Source organism: Cyanistes caeruleus, unplaced genomic scaffold (genome assembly GCF_971803275.1).
Source record: "Cyanistes caeruleus unplaced genomic scaffold, bCyaCae1.hap1.1 HAP1_SCAFFOLD_76, whole genome shotgun sequence".
In the NCBI taxonomy this organism is placed as follows: Eukaryota; Metazoa; Chordata; class Aves; order Passeriformes; family Paridae; genus Cyanistes; species Cyanistes caeruleus.
This window is the reverse complement of record NW_028255888.1, coordinates 979,743-1,006,696: the sequence shown is the minus strand read 5'-3', so window position 1 is coordinate 1,006,696 and position 26,954 is coordinate 979,743. Positions and strand designations below refer to the sequence as shown.

Genomic DNA, 26,954 nt, shown 5'->3' with positions numbered 1-26,954 from the left:
ACAACATTTCAAAGAAATCGCACAACATTCCAGAAACCTCCCACAAAATTCTTTACATTTTCACAAAACTCCACCAAATTCCAGAAACATCCCACAAAATCTCCACAAATTTCCACACAATCTAAGAAAAATACCTCAAAATGCTTCATGTCTCCTCAAAGTCTTTTGAAATTCCACAAACTTCCCACACAATTCCACAAACATCCCAACAAACACCTTAAACCTTCTCAAAGCCCTACCAAATTCCAGAAACATCTCACACAATTCTAGAAAAATCTACTCAAAACCCCACCAAATTCCAGAAACTTCCCACAAAATCTTTACAAATTTCCACACATCCTAGAAAATTCCCTCAAAATTCTTCAAGTCTTCTCAAAATCTCACTAAATTCCAGAACATTCCACAACATTTCAAAAAAATCGCACAACATTCCAGAAACCTCCCACAAAATTCTTTACATTTTCGCAAATCTCCACCAAATTCCAGAAACATCCCACAAAATCTCCACAAATTTCCACACAATATAAGAAAAATACCTCAAAATTCTTCATGTCCCCTCAAAGTCTTTCGAAATTCCACAAACTTCCCACACAATTCCCTAAATATTCTCAAAACCCTTCCAAATTCCAGAAACATCCCACAAAAACTCTTCCTATTTCCAAAAATTCCACAAACATCCCACAAAATTCCAGAAAAATCTTTTCAAAACCCTACCAAATTCCAGAAATATCCCACAAAATCTTGACAAATTTCCACACAATCAAAAAAAAACCCTCAAAATTCTTCATGTCTCCTCAAAGTCTTTCAAATTCCAGAAACATCCCACAAAATCTCCAAAAATTTCCACACAATTTAAGAAAAATACTTCAAAATGCTTCATGTCTCCTCAAAGTCAAAAACCTTAAAAATTTCCACACATCCTAGAAAAATCCCTCAAAATTCTTCAACTCTCTTTAAAATCTTACCAAATTCCAAAACATTCTACAACATTCCAAAAAAATCGCACAACCTTCCAGAAACCTCCTACAAAATTCTTTACAATTTCACAAAACCCTACCAAATTGCAGAAACTTCCCACTAAACCTCCACCAATTTGCAAGCAATCTAAGAAAAATCTTTCAAAATTCTTCAAGTCTAGTCAAAATCCCACAAAATTGCAGAAACATCCCACCAAATTCCAGAAAAATCACACAAAATTCCACATACATCCCAACAAACTCCCTAAATCTTCTCAAAACCCTACCAAATTCCAGAAACTTTGCACAAAACCTCCTCCATTTTGCACACAAGCTAAGAAAAATACCTCAAAATGCTTCACGTCTCTTCAGTCTACCAAATTCCAGAAACATCCCACAAAATCTCCTCCAATTTGCAAGCGATCTAAAAAAATCTTTCAAAATTCTTCAAGTCTAGTCAAAATCCCACAAAATTCCACAAACATCCCAAAAAATTCCACAAACATCCCAACAAACTCCCTAAGTCTTCTCAAAACGCTACCAAATTCCAGAAACATCCCAGAAAATCTCCACAAATTTCCACACAATCTAAGAAAAATACCTCAAAATTCTTCATGTCTCCTCAAAGTCTTTCGAAATTCCACAAACATCCCACACAATTCCCTAAATCTTCTCAAAACCCTTCCAAATTCCAGAAACATCCCACAAAAACTTTTCCAATTTCCACAAAATTCCACATACAACCCACAAAATTCCAGAAAAATCTTCTCAAAACCCCACCAAATTCCAGAAATATCCCACAAAATCTTGACAAATTTCCACACAATCTAAAAAAAACCCTCAAAATTCTTCATGTCTCCTCAAAGTCTTACAAATTCCACAAACATCCCACACAATTCCACAAACATCTCAACAAACTCCTTAAACCTTCTCAAAGCCCTACCAAATTCTAGAAACATCTCACAAAATTCTAGAAAAATCTTCTCAAAACCCCACCAAATTCCAGAAACTTCCCACAAAATCTTTACAAATTTCCACACATCCTAGAAAAATCCCTCAACATTCTTCAAGTCTTCTCAAAATCTCACTAAATTCCAGAACATTTCACAATATTTCAAAAAAATCGCACAGCATTCCAGAAACCTCCCACAAAATTCTTTACATTTTCGCAAAACTCCACCAAATTCCAGAAACATCCCACAAAATCTCCACAAATTTCCACACAATCTAAGAAAAATACCTCAAAATTCTTCATGTCTCCTCAAAGTCTTTCAAATTCCAGAAACATCCCACACAATTCCCTAAATCTTCTCAAAACCCTTCCAAATTCCAGAAACATCCCACAAAAACTCTTCCTATTTCCAAAAATTCCACAAACAACCCACAAAATTCCAGAAAAACCTTCTCAAAACCCCACCAAATTCCAGAAATATCCCACAAAATCTTGACAAATTTCCACACAATCTAAAAAAAACCCTCAAAATTCTTCATGTCTCCTCAAAGTCTTTCAAATTCCAGAAACATCCCACAAAATCTCCAAAAATTTCCACACAATTTAAGAAAAATACTTCAAAATGCTTCATGTCTCCTCAAAGTCAAAAACCTTAAAAATTTCCACACAATCTAAAAAAATCCCTCAAAATTCTTCTAGTCTCTTTAAATATCTTACCCAATTCCAGTACATTCCACAACATTCCAAAAAAATTGCACAACCTTCCAGAAACCTCACACAAAATTCTTTACATTTTCACAAAACCCTACCAAATTCCAGAAACTTCGCACAAAACCTCCTCCATTTTACACACAAGCTAAGAAAAATACCTCAAAATGCTTCACGTCTCTTCAGTCTACCAAATTCCAGAAACATCCCACAAAATCTCCTCCAATTTGCAAGCAATCTAAAAAAAATCTTTCAAAATTCTTCAAGTCTAGTCAAAATCCCAAAAAATTCCACAAACATCCCAAAAAATTCCACAAACATCCCAACAAACTCCCTAAGTCTTCTCAAAACGCTACCAAATTCCAGAAACATCCCACAAAATCTCCACAAATTTCCACACAATATAAGAAAAATACCTCAAAATTCTTCATGTCTCCTCTAAGTCTTTCGAAATTCCACAAACATCCCACACAATTCCCTAAATCTTCTCAAAACCCTTCCAAATTCCAGAAACATCCCACAAAAACTCCTCCTATTTCCAAAAATTCCACAAACATCCCACCAAATTCCAGAAAAATCTTCTCAAAACCCTACCAAATTGCAGAAATATCCCACAAAATCTTGACAAATTTCCACACAATCTAAAAAAAACCCTCAAAATTCTTCATGTCTCCTCAAAGTCTTTCAAATTCCAGAAACATCCCACAAAATCTCAAAAAATTTCCACACAATTTAAGAAAAATACTTCAAAATGCTTCATGTCTCCTCAAAGTCAAAACCCTTAAAAATTTCCACACATCATCGAAAAATCCCTCAAAATTCTTCAAGTCTCTTTAAAATCTTACCAAATTCCAGAACATTCTACAACATTCCAAAAAAATCGCGCAACCTTCCAGAAACCTCCTACAAAATTCTTTACATTTTCACAAAACCCTACCAAATTGCAGAAACCTCCCACTAAACCTCCACCAATTTGCAAGCAATCTAAGAAAAATCTTTCAAAATTCTTCAAGTCTAGTCAAAATCCCACAAAATTCCAGAAACATCCCACCAAATTCCAGAAAAATCGCACAAAATTCCACATACATCCCATCAAACTCCCTAAATCTTCTCAAAACCCTACCACATTCCAGAAAAATCCCACAAAAACTTTTCCAATTTCCACTCATCCTAGAAAAATCCCTCAAAATTCTTCAAGTCTCTTTAAAATCTTACCAAATTCCAGAACATTCCACAACATTCCAAAAAAATCGCACAACCTTCCAGAAACCTCCTACAAAATTCTTTACAATTTCACAAAACCCTACCAAATTCCAGAAACTTCCAACTAAACCTCCACCAATTTGCACACAATCTAAAAAAAAATCTTTCAAAATTCTTCAAGTCTAGTCAAAATCCCAAAAAATTCCACAAACATCCCAAAAAATTCCACAAACATCCCAACAAACTCCCTAAGTCTTCTCAAAACGCTACCAAATTCCAGAAACATCCCACAAAATCTCCACAAATTTCCACACAATCTAAGAAAAATACCTCAAAATTCTTCATGTCTCCTCAAAGTCTTTTGAAATTTCACAAACATCCCACACAATTCCACAAACATCCCAACAAACTCCTTAAACCTTCTCAAAGCCCTACCAAATTCCAGAAACATCTCACACAATTCTCGAAAAATCTTCTCAAAACCCCACCAAATTCCAGAAACTTCCCACAAAATCTTTACAAATTTCCACACATCGAAGAAAAATCCCTCAACATTCTTCAAGTCTTCTCAAAATCTCACTAAATTCCAGAACATTTCACAATATTTCAAAAAAATCGCACAGCATTCCAGAAACCTCCCACAAAATTCTTTACATTTTCGCAAAACTCCACCAAATTCCAGAAACATCCCACAAAATCTCCACAAATTTCCACACAATCTAAGAAAAATACCTCAAAATTCTTCATGTCTCCTCAAAGTCTTTCAAATTCCAGAAACATCCCACACAATTCCCTAAATCTTCTCAAAACCCTTCCAAATTCCAGAAACATCCCACAAAAACTCTTCCTATTTCCAAAAATTCCACAAACAACCCACAAAATTCCAGAAAAACCTTCTCAAAACCCCACCAAATTCCAGAAATATCCCACAAAATCTTGACAAATTTCCACACAATCTAAAAAAAACCCTCAAAATTCTTCATGTCTCCTCAAAGTCTTTCAAATTCCAGAAACATCCCACAAAATCTCCAAAAATTTCCACACAATTTAAGAAAAATACTTCAAAATGCTTCATGTCTCCTCAAAGTCAAAAACCTTAAAAATTTCCACACAATCTAAAAAAATCCCTCAAAATTCTTCTAGTCTCTTTAAATATCTTACCCAATTCCAGTACATTCCACAACATTCCAAAAAAATTGCACAACCTTCCAGAAACCTCACACAAAATTCTTTACATTTTCACAAAACCCTACCAAATTCCAGAAACTTCGCACAAAACCTCCTCCATTTTACACACAAGCTAAGAAAAATACCTCAAAATGCTTCACGTCTCTTCAGTCTACCAAATTCCAGAAACATCCCACAAAATCTCCTCCAATTTGCAAGCAATCTAAAAAAAATCTTTCAAAATTCTTCAAGTCTAGTCAAAATCCCAAAAAATTCCACAAACATCCCAAAAAATTCCACAAACATCCCAACAAACTCCCTAAGTCTTCTCAAAACGCTACCAAATTCCAGAAACATCCCACAAAATCTCCACAAATTTCCACACAATATAAGAAAAATACCTCAAAATTCTTCATGTCTCCTCAAAGTCTTTCGAAATTCCACAAACATCCCACACAATTCCCTAAATCTTCTCAAAACCCTTCCAAATTCCAGAAACATCCCACAAAAACTCCTCCTATTTCCAAAAATTCCACAAACATCCCACCAAATTCCAGAAAAATCTTCTCAAAACCCTACCAAATTGCAGAAATATCCCACAAAATCTTGACAAATTTCCACACAATCTAAAAAAAACCCTCAAAATTCTTCATGTCTCCTCAAAGTCTTTCAAATTCCAGAAACATCCCACAAAATCTCCAAAAATTTCCACACAATTTAAGAAAAATACTTCAAAATGCTTCATGTCTCCTCAAAGTCAAAACCCTTAAAAATTTCCACACATCATCGAAAAATCCCTCAAAATTCTTCAAGTCTCTTTAAAATCTTACCAAATTCCAGAACATTCTACAACATTCCAAAAAAATCGCGCAACCTTCCAGAAACCTCCTACAAAATTCTTTACATTTTCACAAAACCCTACCAAATTGCAGAAACTTCCCACTAAACCTCCACCAATTTGCAAGCAATCTAAGAAAAATCTTTCAAAATTCTTCAAGTCTAGTCAAAATCCCACAAAATTCCAGAAACATCCCACCAAATTCCAGAAAAATCGCACAAAATTCCACATACATCCCATCAAACTCCCTAAATCTTCTCAAAACCCTACCACATTCCAGAAAAATCCCACAAAAACTTTTCCAATTTCCACTCATCCTAGAAAAATCCCTCAAAATTCTTCAAGTCTCTTTAAAATCTTACCAAATTCCAGAACATTCCACAACATTCCAAAAAAATCGCACAACCTTCCAGAAACCTCCTACAAAATTCTTTACAATTTCACAAAACCCTACCAAATTCCAGAAACTTCCAACTAAACCTCCACCAATTTGCACACAATCTAAAAAAAAATCTTTCAAAATTCTTCAAGTCTAGTCAAAATCCCAAAAAATTCCACAAACATCCCAAAAAATTCCACAAACATCCCAACAAACTCCCTAAGTCTTCTCAAAACGCTACCAAATTCCAGAAACATCCCACAAAATCTCCACAAATTTCCACACAATCTAAGAAAAATACCTCAAAATTCTTCATGTCTCCTCAAAGTCTTTTGAAATTTCACAAACATCCCACACAATTCCACAAACATCCCAACAAACTCCTTAAACCTTCTCAAAGCCCTACCAAATTCCAGAAACATCTCACACAATTCTCGAAAAATCTTCTCAAAACCCCACCAAATTCCAGAAACTTCCCACAAAATCTTTACAAATTTCCACACATCGAAGAAAAATCCCTCAACATTCTTCAAGTCTTCTCAAAATCTCACTAAATTCCAGAACATTTCACAATATTTCAAAAAAATCGCACAGCATTCCAGAAACCTCCCACAAAATTCTTTACATTTTCGCAAAACTCCACCAAATTCCAGAAACATCCCACAAAATCTCCACAAATTTCCACACAATCTAAGAAAAATACCTCAAAATTCTTCATGTCTCCTCAAAGTCTTTCAAATTCCAGAAACATCCCACACAATTCCCTAAATCTTCTCAAAACCCTTCCAAATTCCAGAAACATCCCACAAAAACTCTTCCTATTTCCAAAAATTCCACAAACAACCCACAAAATTCCAGAAAAACCTTCTCAAAACCCCACCAAATTCCAGAAATATCCCACAAAATCTTGACAAATTTCCACACAATCTAAAAAAAACCCTCAAAATTCTTCATGTCTCCTCAAAGTCTTTCAAATTCCAGAAACATCCCACAAAATCTCCAAAAATTTCCACACAATTTAAGAAAAATACTTCAAAATGCTTCATGTCTCCTCAAAGTCAAAAACCTTAAAAATTTCCACACAATCTAAAAAAATCCCTCAAAATTCTTCTAGTCTCTTTAAATATCTTACCCAATTCCAGTACATTCCACAACATTCCAAAAAAATTGCACAACCTTCCAGAAACCTCACACAAAATTCTTTACATTTTCACAAAACCCTACCAAATTCCAGAAACTTCGCACAAAACCTCCTCCATTTTACACACAAGCTAAGAAAAATACCTCAAAATGCTTCACGTCTCTTCAGTCTACCAAATTCCAGAAACATCCCACAAAATCTCCTCCAATTTGCAAGCGATCTAAAAAAAATCTTTCAAAATTCTTCAAGTCAAGTCAAAATCCCAAAAAATTCCACAAACATCCCAAAAAATTCCACAAACATCCCAACAAACTCCCTAAGTCTTCTCAAAACGCTACCAAATTCCAGAAACATCCCAGAAAATCTCCACAAATTTCCACACAATCTAAGAAAAATACCTCAAAATTCTTCATGTCTCCTCAAAGTCTTTCGAAATTCCACAAACATCCCACACAATTCCCTAAATCTTCTCAAAACCCTTCCAAATTCCAGAAACATCCCACAAAAACTTTTCCAATTTCCACAAAATTCCACATACAACCCACAAAATTCCAGAAAAATCTTCTCAAAACCCCACCAAATTCCAGAAATATCCCACAAAATCTTGACAAATTTCCACACAATCTAAAAAAAACCCTCAAAATTCTTCATGTCTCCTCAAAGTCTTACAAATTCCACAAACATCCCACACAATTCCACAAACATCTCAACAAACTCCTTAAACCTTCTCAAAGCCCTACCAAATTCCAGAAACATCTCACAAAATTCTAGAAAAATCTTCTCAAAACCCCACCAAATTCCAGAAACTTCCCACAAAATCTTTACAAATTTCCACACATCCTAGAAAAATCCCTCAACATTCTTCAAGTCTTCTCAAAATCTCAATAAATTCCAGAACATTTCACAATATTTCAAAAAAATCGCACAGCATTCCAGAAACCTCCCACAAAATTCTTTACATTTTCGCAAAACTCCACCAAATTCCAGAAACATCCCACAAAATCTCCACAAATTTCCACACAATCTAAGAAAAATACCTCAAAATTCTTCATGTCTCCTCAAAGTCTTTCAAATTCCAGAAACATCCCACACAATTCCCTAAATCTTCTCAAAACCCTTCCAAATTCCAGAAACATCCCACAAAAACTCTTCCTATTTCCAAAAATTCCACAAACAACCCACAAAATTCCAGAAAAACCTTCTCAAAACCCCACCAAATTCCTGAAATATCCCACAAAATCTTGACAAATTTCCACACAATCTAAAAAAAACCCTCAAAATTCTTCATGTCTCCTCAAAGTCTTTCAAATTCCAGAAACATCCCACAAAATCTCCAAAAATTTCCACACAATTTAAGAAAAATACTTCAAAATGCTTCATGTCTCCTCAAAGTCAAAAACCTTAAAAATTTCCACACAATCTAAAAAAATCCCTCAAAATTCTTCTAGTCTCTTTAAATATCTTACCCAATTCCAGTACATTCCACAACATTCCAAAAAAATTGCACAACCTTCCAGAAACCTCACACAAAATTCTTTACATTTTCACAAAACCCTACCAAATTCCAGAAACTTCGCACAAAACCTCCTCCATTTTACACACAAGCTAAGAAAAATACCTCAAAATGCTTCACGTCTCTTCAGTCTACCAAATTCCAGAAACATCCCACAAAATCTCCTCCAATTTGCAAGCAATCTAAAAAAAATCTTTCAAAATTCTTCAAGTCTAGTCAAAATCCCAAAAAATTCCACAAACATCCCAAAAAATTCCACAAACATCCCAACAAACTCCCTAAGTCTTCTCAAAACGCTACCAAATTCCAGAAACATCCCACAAAATCTCCACAAATTTCCACACAATCTAAGAAAAATACTTCAAAATTCTTCATGTCTCCTCAAAGTCTTTCGAAATTCCACAAACTTCCCACACAATTCCCTAAATCTTCTCAAAACCCTTCCAAATTCCAGAAACATCCCACAAAAACTCTTCCAATTTCCACAAAATTCCACATACAACCCACAAAATTCCAGAAAAATCTTCTCAAAACCCCACCAAATTCCAGAAACATCCCACAAAATCTTGACAAATTTCCACACAATCTAAAAAAAACCCTCAAAATTCTTCATGTCTCCTCAAAGTCTTACAAATTCCACAAACATCCCACACAATTCCACAAACATCTCAACAAACTCCTTAAACCTTCTCAAAGCCCTACCAAATTCCAGAAACATCTCACACAATTCTCGAAAAATCTTCTCAAAACCCCACCAAATTCCAGAAACTTCCCACAAAATCTTTACAAATTTCCACACATCGAAGAAAAATCCCTCAACATTCTTCAAGTCTTCTCAAAATCTCACTAAATTCCAGAACATTTCACAATATTTCAAAAAAATCGCACAGCATTCCAGAAACCTCCTACAAAATTCTTTACATTTTCGCAAAACTCCACCAAATTCCAGAAACATCCCACAAAATCTCCACAAATTTCCACACAATCTAAGAAAAATACCTCAAAATTCTTCATGTCTCCTCAAAGTCTTTCGAAATTCCACAAACATCCCACACAATTCCCTAAATCTTCTCAAAACCCTTCCAAATTCCAGAAACATCCCACAAAAACTCTTCCTATTTCCAAAAATTCCACAAACAACCCACAAAATTCCAGAAAAACCTTCTCAAAACCCCACCAAATTCCAGAAATATCCCACAAAATCTTGACAAATTTCCACACAATCTAAAAAAAACCCTCAAAATTCTTCATGTCTCCTCAAAGTCTTACAAATTCCACAAACATCCCACACAATTCCACAAACATCCCAACAAACTCCTTAAACGTTCTCAAAGCCCTACCAAATTCCAGAAACATCTCACAAAATTCTAGAAAAATCTTCTCAAAACCCCACCAAATTCCAGAAACTTCCCACAAAATCTTTACAAATTTCCACACATCCTAGAAAATTCCCTCAAAATTCTACAAGTCTTCTCAAAATCTCACTAAATTCCAGAACATTCCACAACATTTCAAAAAAATGGCACAACATTCCAGAAACCTCCCACAAAATTCTTTACATTTTCGCAAAACTCCATCAAATTCCAGAAACATCCCACAAAATCTCCACAAATTTCCACACAATATAAGAAAAATACCTCAAAATTCTTCATGTCTCCTCAAAGTCTTTCGAAATTCCACAAACATCCCACACAATTCCCTAAATCTTCTCAAAACACTTCCAAATTTTAGAAACATCCCACAAAAACTCTTCCTATTTCCAAAAATTCCACAAACATCCCACAAAATTCCAGAAAAATCTTTTCAAAACCCTACCAAATTCCAGAAATATCCCACAAAATCTCCACAAATTTCCACACAATCAAAAAACAACCCTCAAAATTCTTCATGTCTCCTCAAAGTCTTTCAAATTCCAGAAACATCCCACAAAATCTCCAAAAATTTCCACACAATCTAAGAAAAATACCTCAAAATTCTTCATGTCTCCTCAAAGTCTTTTGAAATTCCACAAATATCCCACACAACTTCACAAACATCCCAACAAACTCCTTAAACCTTCTCAAAGCCCTACCAAATTCCAGAAACATCTCACACAATTCTCGAGAAATCTTCTCAAAACCCCACCAAATTCCAGAAATATCCCACAAAATCTTGACAAATTTCCACACAATCAAAAAAAAACCCTCAAAATTCTTCATGTCTCCTCAAAGTCTTTCAAATTCCAGAAACATCCCACAAAATCTCCAAAAATTTCCACACAATTTAAGAAAAATACTTCAAAATGCTTCATCTCTCCTCAAAGTCAAAAACCTTAAAAATTTCCACACATCATCGAAAAATCCCTCAAAATTCTTCAAGTCTCTTTAAAATCTTACCAAATTCCAAAACATTCCACAACATTCCAAAAAAATCGCGCAACCTTCCAGAAATCTCATACAAAATTCTTTACATTTTCACAAAACCCTACCAAATTGCAGAAGTTCCCACTAAACCTCCACCAATTTGCAAGCAATCTACGAAAAATCTTTCAAAATTCTTCAAGTCTAGTCAAAATCCCACAAAATTCCAGAAACATCCCACAAAATTCTAGAAACATCCCACAAAATTCCAGAAACATCCCAACAAACTCCCTAAATCTTCTCAAAACCCTACCAAATTCCAGAAAAATCCCACAAAAACTTTTCCAATTTCCACAAAATTCAACAAACATTCCATAAATTCCAGAAAAATCCCACAAAATTCCACAAACATCCCAACAAACTCCCTAAATCTTCTCAAAACCCTTCCAAATTCTAGAAACATCCCACAAAATCTTTTACACTTCCCACAAAATTCCACAAACATCCCACAAAATTACAGAAAAATCTTCGCAAATCCCCACCAAATTCCAGAAATATCCCACAAAATCTTGACAAATTTCCACACATACTAAGAAATACCCTCAAAATTCTTCATGTCCCCTCAAAGTCCTTCAAAATTCCAGAAACATCCCACAAAAATCTCCAAAAATTTCCACAAAATTCTACGAAAATTGCACAAAATTCCAGAAAAATCTTCTCAAAACGCTACCAAATTCCAGAAATATCCCACAAAAACTTGACAAATTTCCACAAAATCTAAAAAAAACCCTCCAAATGCTTCATGTCTCCTCAAAGTCCTTCATAATTCCAGAAACATCCCAACCAACTCCTTAAATCTTCTCAAAACCTTCCAAATTCCAGAAACATCCCACAAAAACTTTTCCAATTTCCACAAAATTCCACAAACATTCCACAAAATTCCAGAAAAATCCCACAAAATTCCACAAACATCCCCACAAACACCCTAAGTCTTATCAAAACCCCACCAAATTCCAGAAATAGCCCAAAAAATCTTTACAAATTACCACACAATCTAAGAAAAATACCTCAAAATTCTTCATGTCTTCTCAAAACCCTACCAAATACCAGAAACCTCCCACAAAATCCTTTACAATTTTGCAAAACTTTCTCAAATTCCAGAAATATCCCACAAAATCCTTACAAATTACCACACAATCTAAGAAAAATTCCTCAAAATTCTTCATGTCTTCTCAAAACCCTACCAAATTCCAGAAACACCCCACAAAATCTTTACAAATTTCCACATATCCTAGAAAAACCCTCAAAATTCTTCAAGCCTTCTCAAAATCTCACCAAATTCCAGAACATTCCACGACATTTCAAAGAAATCGCACAACATTCCAGAAACCTCCCACAAAATTCTTTACATTTTCGCAAAACTCCACCAAATTCCAGAAACATCCCACAAAATCTCCACAAACATCCCAACAAACTCCCTAAATCTTCTCAAAACCCTACCAAATTCTAGAAACATCCCACAAAAACTTTTCCGATTTCCACAAAATTCCACAAACATTCCACAAATTCCAGAAAAATCCCACAAAATTCCACAAACATCCCAACAAACTCCCTAAGTCTTATCAAAACCCTACCAAATTCCAGAAATATCTCACAAAATCTTTACAAATTACCACACAAAGAAAAATACCTTAAAATTCTTCATGTCTTCTCAAAACCCTAGCAAATTCCAGAAACCTCACACAAAATTGTTTACATTTTTGCAAAACTCTCTCAAATTCCAGAAACATCCCACAAAAATCTCCAAAAATTTCCACAAAATTCTACAAACATCCCGCACAATTCCAGAAAAATCTTTTCAAAACCCTACGAAATTCCAGAAACATCCAGCAAAATCCCTCAAAAATGCCACCAAATTCCAAAAACATTCCATGGAATTCCACAAACATCCCAACACACTCCCTAAATCTTCTCAAAACTCTACCAAATTCCAGAAACTTCCCACAAAATCTACAAAAATTTCCACAAAATTCCACAAACATCCCACAAAATTCCAGAAAAATCTTTTCACAACCCTACGAATTTCCAGAAATATCCCACAAAATCTTGACAAATTTCCACACAATCTAAAAAAACCCTCAAAATTCTTCATGACTCCTCAAAGTCTTTCAAATTTCAGAAACATCCCACAAAATCTCCAAAAATTTCCACACAATCTAAGAAAAATACCTCAAATTGCTTCATGTCTCCTCAAAGTCCTTCAATTTCCAGAAACACCCCACACAATTCCAGAAAAATCACACCAAATTCCAGAAACATCCCACAAAATTCCACAAACATCCCAACAAACTCCCAAAATCTTCTCGAAACCCTACCATATTCCAGAAACATCCCACATAATCTCCACAAATTTCCACACAATCTAAGAAAAATACCTCAAAATTCTTCATGTCTCCTCAAAGTCTTTCGAAATTCCACAAACATCCCACACAATTCCCTAAATCTTCTCAAAACCCTTCCAAATTCCAGAAACATCCAACAAAATCTCTTCCACTTCCCACAAAATTCCGAAAACATCGCACAAAATTCCAGAAAAATCTTCTCAAAACCCCACCAAATTCCAGAAATATCCCACAAAATCTCCACAAATTTCCACACAATGTAAGCAAAATACCTCAAAATTCTTCTTGTCTCCTCAAAGTCCTTCAAAATTCCCGAAACATCCCACAAAATTCCACAAACATCCCAATAAACTCCCTAAGTCTTATCAAAACCCCACCGAATTCCAGAAATATCCCACTAAATCTTTACAAATTACCATACAATCTATGAAAAATACGTCAAAATTCTTCATGTCTCTTCAAAGTCCTTCAAAATTCCAGAAACATCCCACAAAATTCCATGAACATCCCAACAAACTCCTTAAATCTTCTCAAAACTCCACCAAATTCCAGAAACTTCCCACAAAAACTTTAGAAATTTCCACTCATCCTAGAAAAATCCCTCAAAATTTTTCAAGTCTTCTCAAAATCTCACCAAATTCCAGAACATTCCACAACATTTCAAAAAACCTGCACATTCCAGAAACCTCCTACAAAATTCTTTACGTTTTCACAAAACTCCACCAAATTCCAGAAACATCCCACAAAATCTCCACAAATTTCTATACAATCTAAGAAAAATATTTCAAAATTCTTCAAGTCTAGTCAAAATTCCTCAAAATTCCAGGAACATCCCAGAAAATTTCAGAGAAATCCCAGAAAATTCCACAAACATCCCAACAAAATCTGTAAATCTTCTCAAAACCCTACCATTTTCCAGAACCATCCCACAAAATCTTTACGGATTTCCACAAAATCGAAGAAAAATCCCTCAGAATTTTTCAAGTCTCCTCAGTATCCCACAAAATTCCACAAAAATCCCACAAAATTCCAGAAACATCCCACAGAATTCCACAAGTATTACACAAAATTCCACAAATATCTCCGAAAATTCCAGTAAAATCTGATTAAATTGTTAGCGTTCAGGAACACACATAACCACAAATGATTATATGCGGGTGCTTTATTAAGAGATCTGGGTGTCAGGGGTACACATACCCAAATCTCTCTCATCTTGGTTTTGGGTTGAACATATTTTCATAGTCTAGCATTATATAACTCACATATTAATTATTAAACTTACATTGTTCTATTGTATGCATTGTTTTTACCCAAGCATGGATTTCTCCTGATCCACCCCAGCCCCCTAACATTGTTCCTCACGTTCTTTAAACAATAATTACAGCTAATCACATCTAACAATTGTATCATCATCATCTACTGATTACACAGGTGCAATTTTGACCTGATTTTTAGCAAGTACAAGGCCTAACATTTCCCAGGGCCAACTTTTCCAAGGCCTTTCCAAACCTAACTAACTTTATAAGTCCCCAAATTTTCTAACATTTTGAGACCTTTTACTATCACTTACAGGACTTGTGTGCTCCAGACCCCTCACCAGCCTTGTTGCCCTTCTCTGGACACGCTCCAGCCCATCCATGACCTTCCTAAATAAATTGGGGGCCCAGAACTGGACACAGCACTCGAGGTGCTGCCCAACCAGTGCAGAGTAGAGGGGAGGAATCCCTGCCCTGCTCCTGCTGGCCACACTGTTCCTGATCCAGGCCAGGAGCCATTGGCCTTCTTGGCCACCTGGGCACACTGCTGGCTCATGCCCAGCCTGCTGTCCATCAGTGTCCCAGCTCCCTTTCTGCCTGGCTGCTGTCCAGCCACTCTGTCCCCAGCCTGTAGCACTGCAGGGGTTGTTGGGGCCAAAGTGCACGACCCGACACTTGGACTTGTTAAACCTCACCTTGTTGGGTTTGGGCCCTGGATCCAGCCTGTCCAGCTGCCTGTGCAGAGCCCTTCTACCCTGTAGCACATCAACACTCCCAGCCAAGCTGGTGTCACCACGGTTCCATGGGGCCCTAGAGTGTCACAATGGTCTCCAGGATTCCATGAAGCCTCCCACCAATCCAGTTTTGGATCATACTGGGAGTGACTGGACTCATACTGGGAGTATCTGAGAATGACTGGGAACATACCATGCACATCATCCCCCATACTGGGGGTGACTGGGAGCAACTGGGAGCGTGCTGGGAGCCAACGGCATCATACTGGGACTGACTGGGTTGATCTAGTCCGAGGCAAATGGGACCATCCTGGGAGTGCTGCCATGTGACAAGGATCATACTGGAGCTTACTGGACTCATACTGGTGTTGAAAGGGAACAGCTGGGATCTCTGAACACCAAAGGTTTTTTTCCTGCCCACTGAAGAAGGAGCTTCCCAGTGTCCATGTGTGAGGGGACCTTCACCTGAACCAGATGCTGTTAGGAGAAAAAGCTGCCTCTGCTGGCAAATCCCACACAACAAGTCAATGCCAAGAGAGAGCATTTTACTTTCACAACTTCCCTCCTGGGGTCATAGTCCTTTTGGATCACACAGCAAGCAAGAGAACAGCACAAAATATAAGGCTGTGTCCAGTTTTTGGCTGGGTGAGCAAACAGAGGGAGCGCCAGGGTCCGTTGCCACAGACTCTCCTCTTGGGGAACAGAACCCCCCAAGGCTCCATTCCAATGCTGTGCACACCCTGCTGGCTACAAACAACCCCTTTTTTAAGAAGTTGTTGGCAGGAGCTGTCCCAAATAAATGGCATCTTAATGGCAATTTTCATTCAAAATCACCTCCGTTCCAAAGGATGAACAGAAAGCCCACAGCAATCCCAAAGGCACATATGGTGCACCTGGGGAAATCCTCAACTTCAGGGCCCAGTGGGTTAAAAAATACCCATAAGAAGCCACAGAGTCCAGAGTGCAAAACTGCAACAACCACTTGCTGGATCATTTTGGCTGTGCTGCACATGTCTGCAGACTCTCTGTCCCCCTGCAAGGACAGAAGGACACCCATCAGGGGCTGGGCTGGCTGCTGAGAATGCCTTGGGCAGGACGATCCTCAGGCAATGAGCAGGTGCCCAGAGCCGCTCTGACACTGAGGCCTCTGTGCCCCACAGCAACGGGAACACCACAAGGACACGGAAACGTTCCTGTGACATCACAGCAGCAGCTCCCCCAAAAATTGTTTGCAAGGTTCTCCTGGGTCACCAAGGAGCACAAAGGATCCTCAGAGGGCACAACCTATTGCTCAAAGGATCCAAGAGGAGCTCAGAAAATGCAGCAAATGAGGACACCCCACAGCCCAGCCTGAACACTGAGAACGAACAAAGAAGTGACCAAACCAAAGGAAATACAACTTTTGGTCACTGATGCTTCTGACTATAACCAGCAAGGCTTGTTCCATCTGGGATCTTTGTTCTAGTTCTAGAAACAAGCAACGTTCTCTGCTGTAACTGTACATTCCATCACCAGTCAGAGATCCTCATCGACGAGGTCACCCAGCATCCCTGAGGCCACAGCAGGGAGTGCTCCTGACATCTGGTAGAGCACTGTGGCTTTCCTGGGATCCTTCTGGTCCTGTGGCTGAGAGGAGTGGGGTGGATGGAACCAGGACAGGTCACAGATCAGCAGCCCCACTGCAAGCAGTGCTTTCTCCTGCTGTGTGGGGACCGTGGGGTGACTGATATTGGGACTCCCCTGGCTTTGGCTCCTGCAGACCACACAGTGGCTCAGACACTGGCCTGAGGGAAGGGGTCTCATGGAAACCCGGCACAGGCATTTCTCTTTGGAGAGGGGGTTCTGCAGGGAGAAGGGAGAACAAGAGACATTCCTGTCTCCTGAGATTCCCCCTCCTCTTTCAGCAGCCATACCACAGTCCATCAATGCCAGAGTTCATAGGATCACTTCCATGCCAGGGAGCACAAGGCACTCAAAACTGAGCCCTGCCAGAGCCCAGCCCTGCCTGCCCATTTGGAGGGTGTGGGGGAATGCAATTTCAGCAGGAGCTGACCCACAATGATACTTTGCCACTTGTGGGTTTCTCACAGCCTTAGAAGGAGTTTGAGATCTCTGTCCCCAACACCCGCTCACCCTTCAAGTGCACACACGTGCCTGGGGGCAATTCAGGGTCCCTGGAGTGGTGGCTGCTAATCTTGGAAACAGGAGCTGTTGTCTTTTCCAATGGCCTTAACTCCCTTCTACCTATTAGAAAGTGGGTGAGTAAAGGAAATGACCCTGGAGGAAGGGGACCAGAACCTTGGAAAAAGATGAAACATCTTTTGTCTGAATTACAAATTAAATCCCTTTCATTTATTTCTTTAGTACTACTCTATTACTACAAACAAAAACATGTTTCTGAGCTGACTGTTGGGATTCGGGGCTTTATTTCTTGGTCTTGTTGTTATTATTATTTTTTAGTATTACTTTTCATTGTCAAGACTTTTAAATCTTAGACATAAATAACAAATGCTGGATGTCACACACTGGGAAAATTCCCTTGTTTTTCCCACCAGAATTAAACTGGACACTCAACTCCAAGTTGCCAGTGGATTCTAAAGACGGAAAATCCTGTTAATGCCGGGTTTGGTGTGGTTTGGAGCTGGGGAAGGGTCTCATCCCCTCCCAGAGGCGCCCCAAGCCCGCTCTGCTGCCACGTCTGCGCTCGCGGCCCCTCACGGCGGCCCTGCCCTGGGGACGTGGTGGGACCCCCTCCTGCCAGGGCTGAGGCTCCTCATGGCCCCTCACAGCCCCTCATTGCCCCACAGAACCTCTCATGGCCCCATAAAACCTCTCATGGCCTCTCATGGTCCCTCATGGCCTCTCAAAGCCCTTCATGGCCCCTCATTTTTCCTCACGGCCCCTCTCAGCTCCAGGCGCGGGGCTCCTCCCAAAGGAGAAGGGGTCGGGCCCTGCTCTTTCTCCTTTTATTTCGGTCCCTTCATAGCGACGAGTAAACAAAGGCTGAATGGAGCCTTTCCCCAGCGTTTCCCTCGGGGTTCATTGCAGGCTGAAGCTCTGTGCTGGCGCTGGCCCGAGCACCAACATCCCTGCAGCCCCCAAGGCCTTTGCTGTCCCCCCGTGTCCATTCCCTGTCCCCGAGTCCCGCCCGGCTCTGGCAGCAGCAGCAGCCGCAGCGCAGCGGGCGCCGGCCCGGCCCGGCCGGGGCTCCCGGCCACGAGCAGCAGCAGCGCCGGCCCTTCCCACCTGCCTCGGCTTCCCAGGGCTTTTGCCAGGGCAATTCTGGACTACAGCAACAATCCCCCACAAACAGCCCTGATTCCTCAGGCCCGCCTCTGCTGCCCTCAGCCAGCCCTCAGAGGAAGAAAGGATCGGGTTCCAGCGCTGTTTTCAGCACTGTTTTGCTCACCCTGAGGTGACAGCAGGAGGCTGTTGGTGCCTTGGCCTTGGCAATTGGAGATCCCAGCTGATCTTGCCCCTCTTCTGCTTGCCACTTGAATTTTAGCAGTACAGCTGCAATTGCCTCTTTCAATCAGTGCTACCCACTGTGCTTTTCTGACAGGGAACTCGGACTGCTTGTTAAAAAGGCCTCATGAGTAGTAGATCTCCAAATGCTCCCAACTCCCTGAGCACAAAATCAAAGAGAATTAAAGCCACACAGGTCACATTTGCAGTGCTCAAACACAGCCCTGTTGCTGCTGCTGCTGCTGAAATAGAATCAACTGACAGAGGCCATCACAGAAATTGCCTTTACAGTGGCAAATAAAATGAAAAAATCGACTAGGAGAAAAAAAACCCAGAACTCCCCAACTCACTTCACTGTTTCTACCGAGCAGCAGAAGAAAAAGGAACAGGGCACCTTTCAGGCAGTTCCACAAGCTCAGGGTTCTCATTTCATGGGGAATCTGAGATGCAATTGGCCTTTTTAAAAGGATAAAACAAAGGGAATGAATTGGAAATTATTAGGAAAAAATGTACCTTCTTATATACAAAGTTCACCAAGTCATTCCCTGCATTTCTCCTTTTCACATTCTTTCTGTCATCCAGAGAGGTCCAGCTTATCATGTTCTGATGCTTATCATCAACTGATTGTGCTCTTGATTTCTCCCAGTGCAAGAGATGTAGAATCATCTAAACTGAACACAGAAACAAACTCTCTCTGTCAGCCCATTTTCATGTTCCAGATCACTTTCAAGGTGTCCATGGGGGATTTGGAATGATCAGCTCTCCACTTCTGGCTGCACACCCTGGAGATTCTTTCTCCACATTCAGCCAGGCTTGTATTCCCTAACAATTCCTGGTACCTCATCATGTTTTCTTTGGCTAGAAGAGTAACAGTGGAAACCTTACCAATGGCACAACTCCCCAGTGCACAAGGAAAAGAAAGAACAAGTTTCAAGTGCTTCAAATATTTGTTCTGCTTTGCTGCAAGAGTTGTGCTGCAGTCACTTACAGTGTGGGAAGCCAAGAGAAGCTGCAGCTGGGGGCACATCTTGTGATAGGAGCTGCGCCTTGTTCTCCAGGACAGGTTTTTGGAAAGAACAGACGGGACTGTGGAGAAGATTCTGGGAAAATTGAAACAACTTTCTTATGAAATGAAAATCAAATCAAAAGAAACAACCAATATGTTTTTCTCTATTTTTCTCTATTTATTTTTATGTTCCCCTTTTCCATCTTGCACTTTCTCCATCCCATTCATTCCAAATGGATCTCACCTCTAAGATCTGAGACTTGGCAAGTTTTAGACACTGTAAAATACCATGAGCTATACCCAGTTTGCCTTGCCCTGTTTTCCTTGGAAAGCAATGCTGGAGACACAAGTGCAGCGCTTGGGTCGGGTACAAATTCTGCATTCAGGGAATGTGCTCAGATGGTGCCTGACCCTCAGCAGGGACAAGGCACAGCAGCAGCCAAGGGCATTCCTGTGCCCCTGTGCAGGATTCAAGACTCTGGCTCTTGGCTCAACACGGCAAAGTTCCCGTGTTTGGCAAGGCTCAGGGGCTGCCCGGGGAGTGCGGGGCTCGGGCCGGGGCCGAGCGGGCAACGGACAAACGGACACGGGGACAAACTGTCCCGGTGCTTCAGTTGCAGCGGCGGCAGCGGCAGCAGCAGCAGCAGCGGCGGCAGCAGCAGCAGTGGAAGCAGCGAAAGCAGCCAATTTATCACTTTTCTGTCTCTCCTCTCCCTTTCCCACGGACCCACATTCCCTCCGGGTCTCCCTTTTCCTGCGTCCCCCCCTCTTCCAGGTTCCCTCTCCCCGTACCCGCCCGGGCCATGCCCCCGGCCCGCCCCCGGTCCCGCCCACGGGCCCAGGCGGGGTTGCCCCGGCCCCGGCGGCCCCGGCCCCGGCCCCGGCCGTCCCGCCGTGGTCTCGCCTCCGCTGGGCTCTGGCTGTGCTGGCGCTGGCGCTGCTGGGCGGGCATCATTGCCTGGGGCTGGGGCGGCATCGCTGCCCTTTGGCTCCGCCTTGCCCGATCCCGGCCCCGGCCCCGACGCAGGCTCCGGTCCCGGCCCCAGCTCCGGTCCCGACCGCAGCCCTGCCCCCGGCCCCGGCCCCGGCCCCGGCTCCGGCCCCGGCCCCGGCCCCGGCCCCGGCCCCGGCCCCGGCCCCGGCCCCGGCTCCTCCCGGGGCCCGCGGAGGACACAGGCGGCGGGGCCGCTGCCGCCGCCTCCGCTGCGGCTTCCCCGGCCCGAGCTCCGCCGCTCAGCAGCGCGGCCGCTGGCCCCGAGCCGCCGCTGCCGCGTTCCAATGAGGGAACGCCTGCGGATGCCCGGCCCGGGGAGCTCGGGGAGCGCTCGGGGGCCGTTCCTGTCCCCAGGCCGAGCGCTGATGGCCGCGACTCTCCCCCAGGGAAGGCGCAGGAGGCCCTGCAGCAGCGCTACGAGCTGGGCCCGCTGCTGGGGCGCGGCGGCTTCGGCAGCGTCTTCGCGGCCACGCGACTCTCGGACGGCGCCCCGGTGAGCGGTGGGCAGAGGAGGAGGAGGAGGAGGGGGCGGAGGAGATGGCGGGGGCGCGGCGGGGCGGGCAGCGAGCTCAAGCCTCTGCTGCTCCTTGTTCGCAGGTGGCCATCAAATGTGTGCCGCGGGATCGCGTCCGGCTCTGGGGCGAGCTGGTGAGTGTGCGGGGCCAGCGGCAGAAGCCGGGGCGTGCCGGGCAGGGATGAGCCGGGGCCAGGCGGGGTGGGAGCCGCCGAGAGCCCTGCGGGGAGAGCGGGCGTGGGGTGAGCGAGGTGTGCAGAGCATCCCGGGCTGGCTGAGGGGTCCCAGAGCCCTGGCCCGGCCTCAGCCCCACTGACAGCACCGTGCTCCTCCCGCAGCCCGACGGCACCCGTGCTCCCATGGAGATTGTGCTGCTGGACAGGGTTTCCTCTGGCTGTGCTGCAGTCATTCAGCTGCTGGAGTGGCTTGAGCTCCCCGACAGCTTCGTGTTAGTGTTGGAGCGTCCACAGCGGTGCCAGGACCTCTCGCATTTGCTGGCGGAGCGGAGGTTCCTGCCAGAGGAGGAGGCGCGGGGGCTCTTTCGCCAGGTGCTGGAGGCCGTGCAGCACTGCACCAGCTGCGGGGTCCTGCACAGGGACATAAAACCGGAGAACATCCTGCTCGACCTGGCCACTGGGCAGCTGAAATTGATCGACTTTGGCTGTGGCGCCTTCCTGCAAGACACAGCCTACACCCAGTTTGCAGGTGAGCCCTCGCAGGGGATGCTCCTGGCCGTCTCATGGCCCAGCCTGGCTGTGGCACCGGGGATTCCCCGTGGTGCTGCCAGGATGGGATCAAAGCTTGAGGCAAATTGATTTGGATGGGGGTGTGAGGGGGACCAGCTCCCAGCCCTGCCAAGAGCCTTCAGCACCCACTGTGCCCTGGGCTGGGGCTGGGACAGCCAGCCTGACAAAAACCCCCATGGGGGTAGCAGAGGGCAGGGGTCTGACACCATGCCCCAGAGAGTTTAGTGAGTCAGCGAGGAAGGGCTTGAACTCCTCTGCTCCCCACGTTTGCCTTGGCCTATTAACAATTTTTTGGAGGCCATGCAGGCAGGGAGGAGAGTGTGTTTTCTCTACCACGGGGTGTGTTTTTATTTGGTTGCCATGGTTGGGCCTCCCCAGTGCTTCTGCTGCCCTCTTCCAGCAGCAGTGGCTTCTTTTCCAACCCTGGGTTTGTAGCCAAGTGCCAGGTGCTGGCAAGAGGGCAGTGGGTCACCCCGTGTGCCGCTGGGGCAGCCCCCACATGCCCAGGGATGCTGGGGCCAGGCTCTGGGAGCAGCAGCATCCCCCTGATGAGCTCCATCTGTGTTCCACAGGAACCCTGTCCTACAGCCCACCAGAGTGGATCCACCAGCAACGCTACCATGGCCAGGCAGCAACAATCTGGTCCCTGGGCCTCCTGCTCTACCAGCTGGTCATAGGGAAGCACCCATTCATGAGGGGCCAGCAGATCATCTGGGGGCGGATCTTGTTCCCACGACGGCTCTCCCAAGGTGAATCCTCATCTCTGGGCACAGGGGGAACACCAGGCTTGGGAGACAGCTGTGGGCTTATGAGCATCCTGCTCTGGCAGCTGCTGAGGAGGTGGCACATGTCCTGCTCTCCTGCAGACAGGGAATCCATGGGGAAGTTGAGGCCCAGCTCTGGGCACACCCAGCATGGCCTGGGCACTGGAAGGGGGCGGCAACTTCTCCAACTGACTGGTGATTCCTGGTTTCTCTCTTCAGAATGCCAAGATATTATTAAGAGGTGTTTGTCCATGCAACCCTCGGACAGGCCATCCTTAGAAGACCTTTTGCGCGATCCTTGGATGCAGGCTGTTCATCTGCCCTAGGAGATGGGAGAGATCCACATGCACAGTTGGATCCAGGGGCCTGGCAGGTAACAGCTCCACACATTTCTTGGCAATCGGTGGCAAAGCAAACCAGGCTGTTTTTGTCGTGCCTGTAGCTCTGAGCAGGGGTCATCAGAAGGGAACACACAGCTCTTGGGCTGGAGCTGAGCTGGGCACCTGGTGTGGCAAGCACTGGTGGCCACCATTCCCCCTGCTTTTGCTTGTCTGCTTCACTGATGGCTGGGACCCTGGGCAGAGCACTGACAGCCTGGTCTGGCCCCTAGGCAAGGAGAAGGAGCCCCTGGAGAAGCTGTTACCAGCTGGGGCTGCTGCTGGAGACACCAAGGGCAACCTCAAGGATGGCAATCTCTTCCTCCAGCTGGCCAGCTGAAGATGATGGATTTCAATTCTGGCATGTCTTCTTCAAAGACTCGCTCCACGCCCAATTTGCAGGTGAGTCCACAGCCAGGGGATGCTCCCAGATCTGGGCATGGCACAGCCTGGCCAGGCACCAAAGGTTCCCCCCTTGGCTGGGGTGGATGCAAGCAATTCTTCAGTTGGCTGCCAAGCTGCTTTTTGTCTCTGGACAGCTGCTGAGGGGCTGGGTCTGCCGTGGCTGGCTGCAGGCTGGGCACATGGCCTGCCCTCCTGCTCTGCTCCCAAAGGCAGCAGTGATGGGCAGCTTTGGGCCCAGCTCTGAGCACGGCCAGCATGGCCTGGGCACCGCGGGTGGCTGGGACAAGGGGACAGGAGCCTTCAGCTGACGGGCGGTTTCTGCTTTCTCTCCTTGCAGCCGGGCTCTGCGGATGCTGAGGCTGCTCTGGGCTCTGCCAGGGCTCTGCTGGGCTCAGCCCCAGGCACAGCTGGGCTCACCCTGCCCTCCCATTGCTCTGACAGCTTTGCATCACACGAGCCCGTTCCCAGCACACCGCCTGAGCTTTCTGCTTTTGCAGGTGAGTGAGACTCTCCTGCAGGCCAAGAGATTGCACTTAGGGACACACATCCAATTGGCAAGAACCCAAACTCTCCACAGTCCCAGCTGAATGCCTGCATCTGCACAGGATGTTTTCTGTGTCCCACTCTTCCTTTCTTTTTGGCTGCAATTGTGCAATTGCACTTTCTTCCTCCTCTAGAAGTGCCACTGCTGTGTTCCTGAGGCAGTTCAGTCTGGAGCTGATGGATGAAGAATCGCCCTTCTGCACTTCCAAACCAGAGCAAAAAGCTGTAAGTGGGACTTTGCATCTTTAAGAAACCCCTGAATGTTTGAAAGGGAATGTGCAGCTCATTCACAGGGTGAGAAGGAAGGGCACCTTCTAAAGGATTTGGGGTTTGACAGAGTTTAGATTCCCAGCGCTGCTTGGAGCTGGCAAGGCGCAAAGCACTTTCTTCTTGCTTCACTCCAATTTCACCACAATTTCAAATAACAATATTGGAATCAAACCCCAAAAACTTTTTCAGAAAGGTTTCTGAGGCCAGTAAGATGCATCATGCCATCAGCACATTTACAAAGTAAATAACTGTGTTTTATGTTTCAAAAGACCAATTACACCTTAATTCAAAGTTAGAGAAGATATTTCACTGCACACTTGGGTTCTGTTTTTATCTTTCACATTTTATATAAGTTTTTTTTCTTTTATTTTTCTGCATTTTTCCCCTTAAAACAGAAATCATGCTATGAAAAAGAAGTGTCCTTTGCTCCTGGTTCCTGTGTGGAGCAGCTCCCTTCCCGCTGGCTGAGCTGCTCAGGCAGAGCCCAGCAGCTCCTGGCCCTGCAGGGCTGAGGCTTTTCCCCGTTGCTGGGCACAGACTGATGGAGCAGCACTGCTGAACACAGGGACACGCAGAGGGAGCAGAGCAGCTGCCTTTGCCCACCTGAAGCTCCAAGGCCAAACTCTGAGCAGACACAGCTGGAAGAGACTCGCAGGCTCCCTGTTGGCTCTGCTGCCCCACTTGTGCCTGGCCCAGCTCTGCGTGAGGCACAGGGAGAAGAAGGGGCAGCTCCCTCCCAGCCCCAGCCCAGGGACCCCTCCAGCCCTGGGCCTTGGGGCACTGTCAGCACCCGCTCCTCCAGCCACGGCTTCTGCTGGCACTGACAGCAACAACCAAAGTGGGGCTGGTCCTGAGGGAGCAGAAGCAGTGCCTCGATCTGATCCCTCAGTGTGGGGCAGTGCTGGAAATATGATCGCAGCAGCAGCACCACCACCAGCAGCAGCACCAGCAGCACCAGCAGCACCAGCGCCAGCAGCACCAGCAGTAGCATCAGCAGCAGCACCACCAGCAGCAGGAGCAGCAGCAGCAGCAGCAGCAGCACCAGCAGCACCAGCAGTACCAGCACCACCACCAGCACCAGCTTCACCAGCAGCGCCAGCAGCAGCACCACCAGCAGCACGATCAGCAGCAGCACGAGCAGCAGCACCAGGGGCAGGATCAGCACCAGCAGCAGCACCAGCAGCACCAGCAGTACCAGCAGTACCAGCAGAACCAGCTCCAGCAGAACCCGCTCCAGCAGCTCCAGCAGCTCCAGCAGCAGCAGCAGCAGCAGCACCAGCAGAACCAGCTCCAGAAGCACCAACAGCAGCAGCACCACCAAAAGCAGCACCAGCAGCAGCACGACCAGCAGCCGAAGCAGCAGCAGCAGGACCAGCAGCACCAGCAGCACCAACACCAACAGCACCAGCAGTGCCAGCAGTACCAGCACCAGCAGCACTAGCAGCAGCACCAGCACCAGCAGCACCAGCAGCACCAGCAGTACCAGCAGAACCAGCAGCGGTAGCAGCACCAGGGACAGGACCAGCACTAGCTGCACCAGCAGTGCCAGCAGCAGCACCACCACCAGCACGAGCAGCACCAGCAGCAGCAGCAGCAGCAGCACCACCACCACCAGTGCCAGCAGCACCAGAAGCACCACCACCAGCAGCACCACCAGCACCAGCAGTAGTACCAGGGGCAAGATCAGCACCAGCAGCACCAGCACCACCAGCAGCACCACCAGCAGCACCACCAGCAGCAGCAACAGCAGCAGTACCAGTAGTGCCAGCAGCACCAGCGGCAGTGCCAGCAGCAGCACCAGCAGCACCTGCACCAGTACCAGCAGCACCAGCAGCAGCACCAGCACCAGCACCAGCAGCAGCACCAGCAGAAGCACCAGCAGCAGCATCACCTGCAGCACCAGGACCAGCAGCACCAGCAGTACCAGCAGAACCAGCAGCAGCACCACCAGCACCAGCAGTAGCACCAGGGGCAGGATCAGCACCAGCAGCACCAGCAGCAGCACCAGCCATAGCATCAGCAGCAGCACCAGGGGCTGGACCAGCACCAGCAGCAGCAGCAGCACCAGAAGAAGCAGCATCAGCAGCAGCATCAGTGGCAGCAGCAACAACAGCAGCAACAATAGCAGCAACAGCAGCAGCACCAGCAGCACCTGCAGCAGCACCACCAACAGCACCACCACCACCAAGAGCAGCACCAGCAGCACCAGCACCAGCAGCACCAGCAGCAGCACCAGGGGCTGGACCAGCACCAGCAGCACCAGCAGCAGCACCAGCAGAAGC

The 26,954-nt window shown here is 44.7% G+C and overlaps 1 protein-coding gene across 1 annotated transcript in view; it reads left to right on the top strand.

The window, feature by feature from the left end:
- LOC147646905 (serine/threonine-protein kinase pim-1-like) overlaps positions 1-26,556 on the top strand; it is a 115,786-nt gene extending 89,230 nt beyond the window's left edge. Inside the window, exons 2-10 of the mRNA XM_086872721.1 lie at positions 21,408-21,546; positions 21,651-21,701; positions 21,906-22,272; positions 22,886-23,062; positions 23,297-23,450; positions 23,688-23,856; positions 24,197-24,356; positions 24,537-24,627; positions 25,068-26,556. Coding sequence (XP_086728847.1) covers positions 21,408-21,546; positions 21,651-21,701; positions 21,906-22,272; positions 22,886-23,062; positions 23,297-23,403 — 841 coding nt within the window. The 3' untranslated portion in view covers positions 23,404-23,450; positions 23,688-23,856; positions 24,197-24,356; positions 24,537-24,627; positions 25,068-26,556. The remainder of the gene's footprint in view (positions 1-21,407; positions 21,547-21,650; positions 21,702-21,905; positions 22,273-22,885; positions 23,063-23,296; positions 23,451-23,687; positions 23,857-24,196; positions 24,357-24,536; positions 24,628-25,067) is intronic.
- The last annotated feature ends 398 nt before the right edge of the window (positions 26,557-26,954 follow it).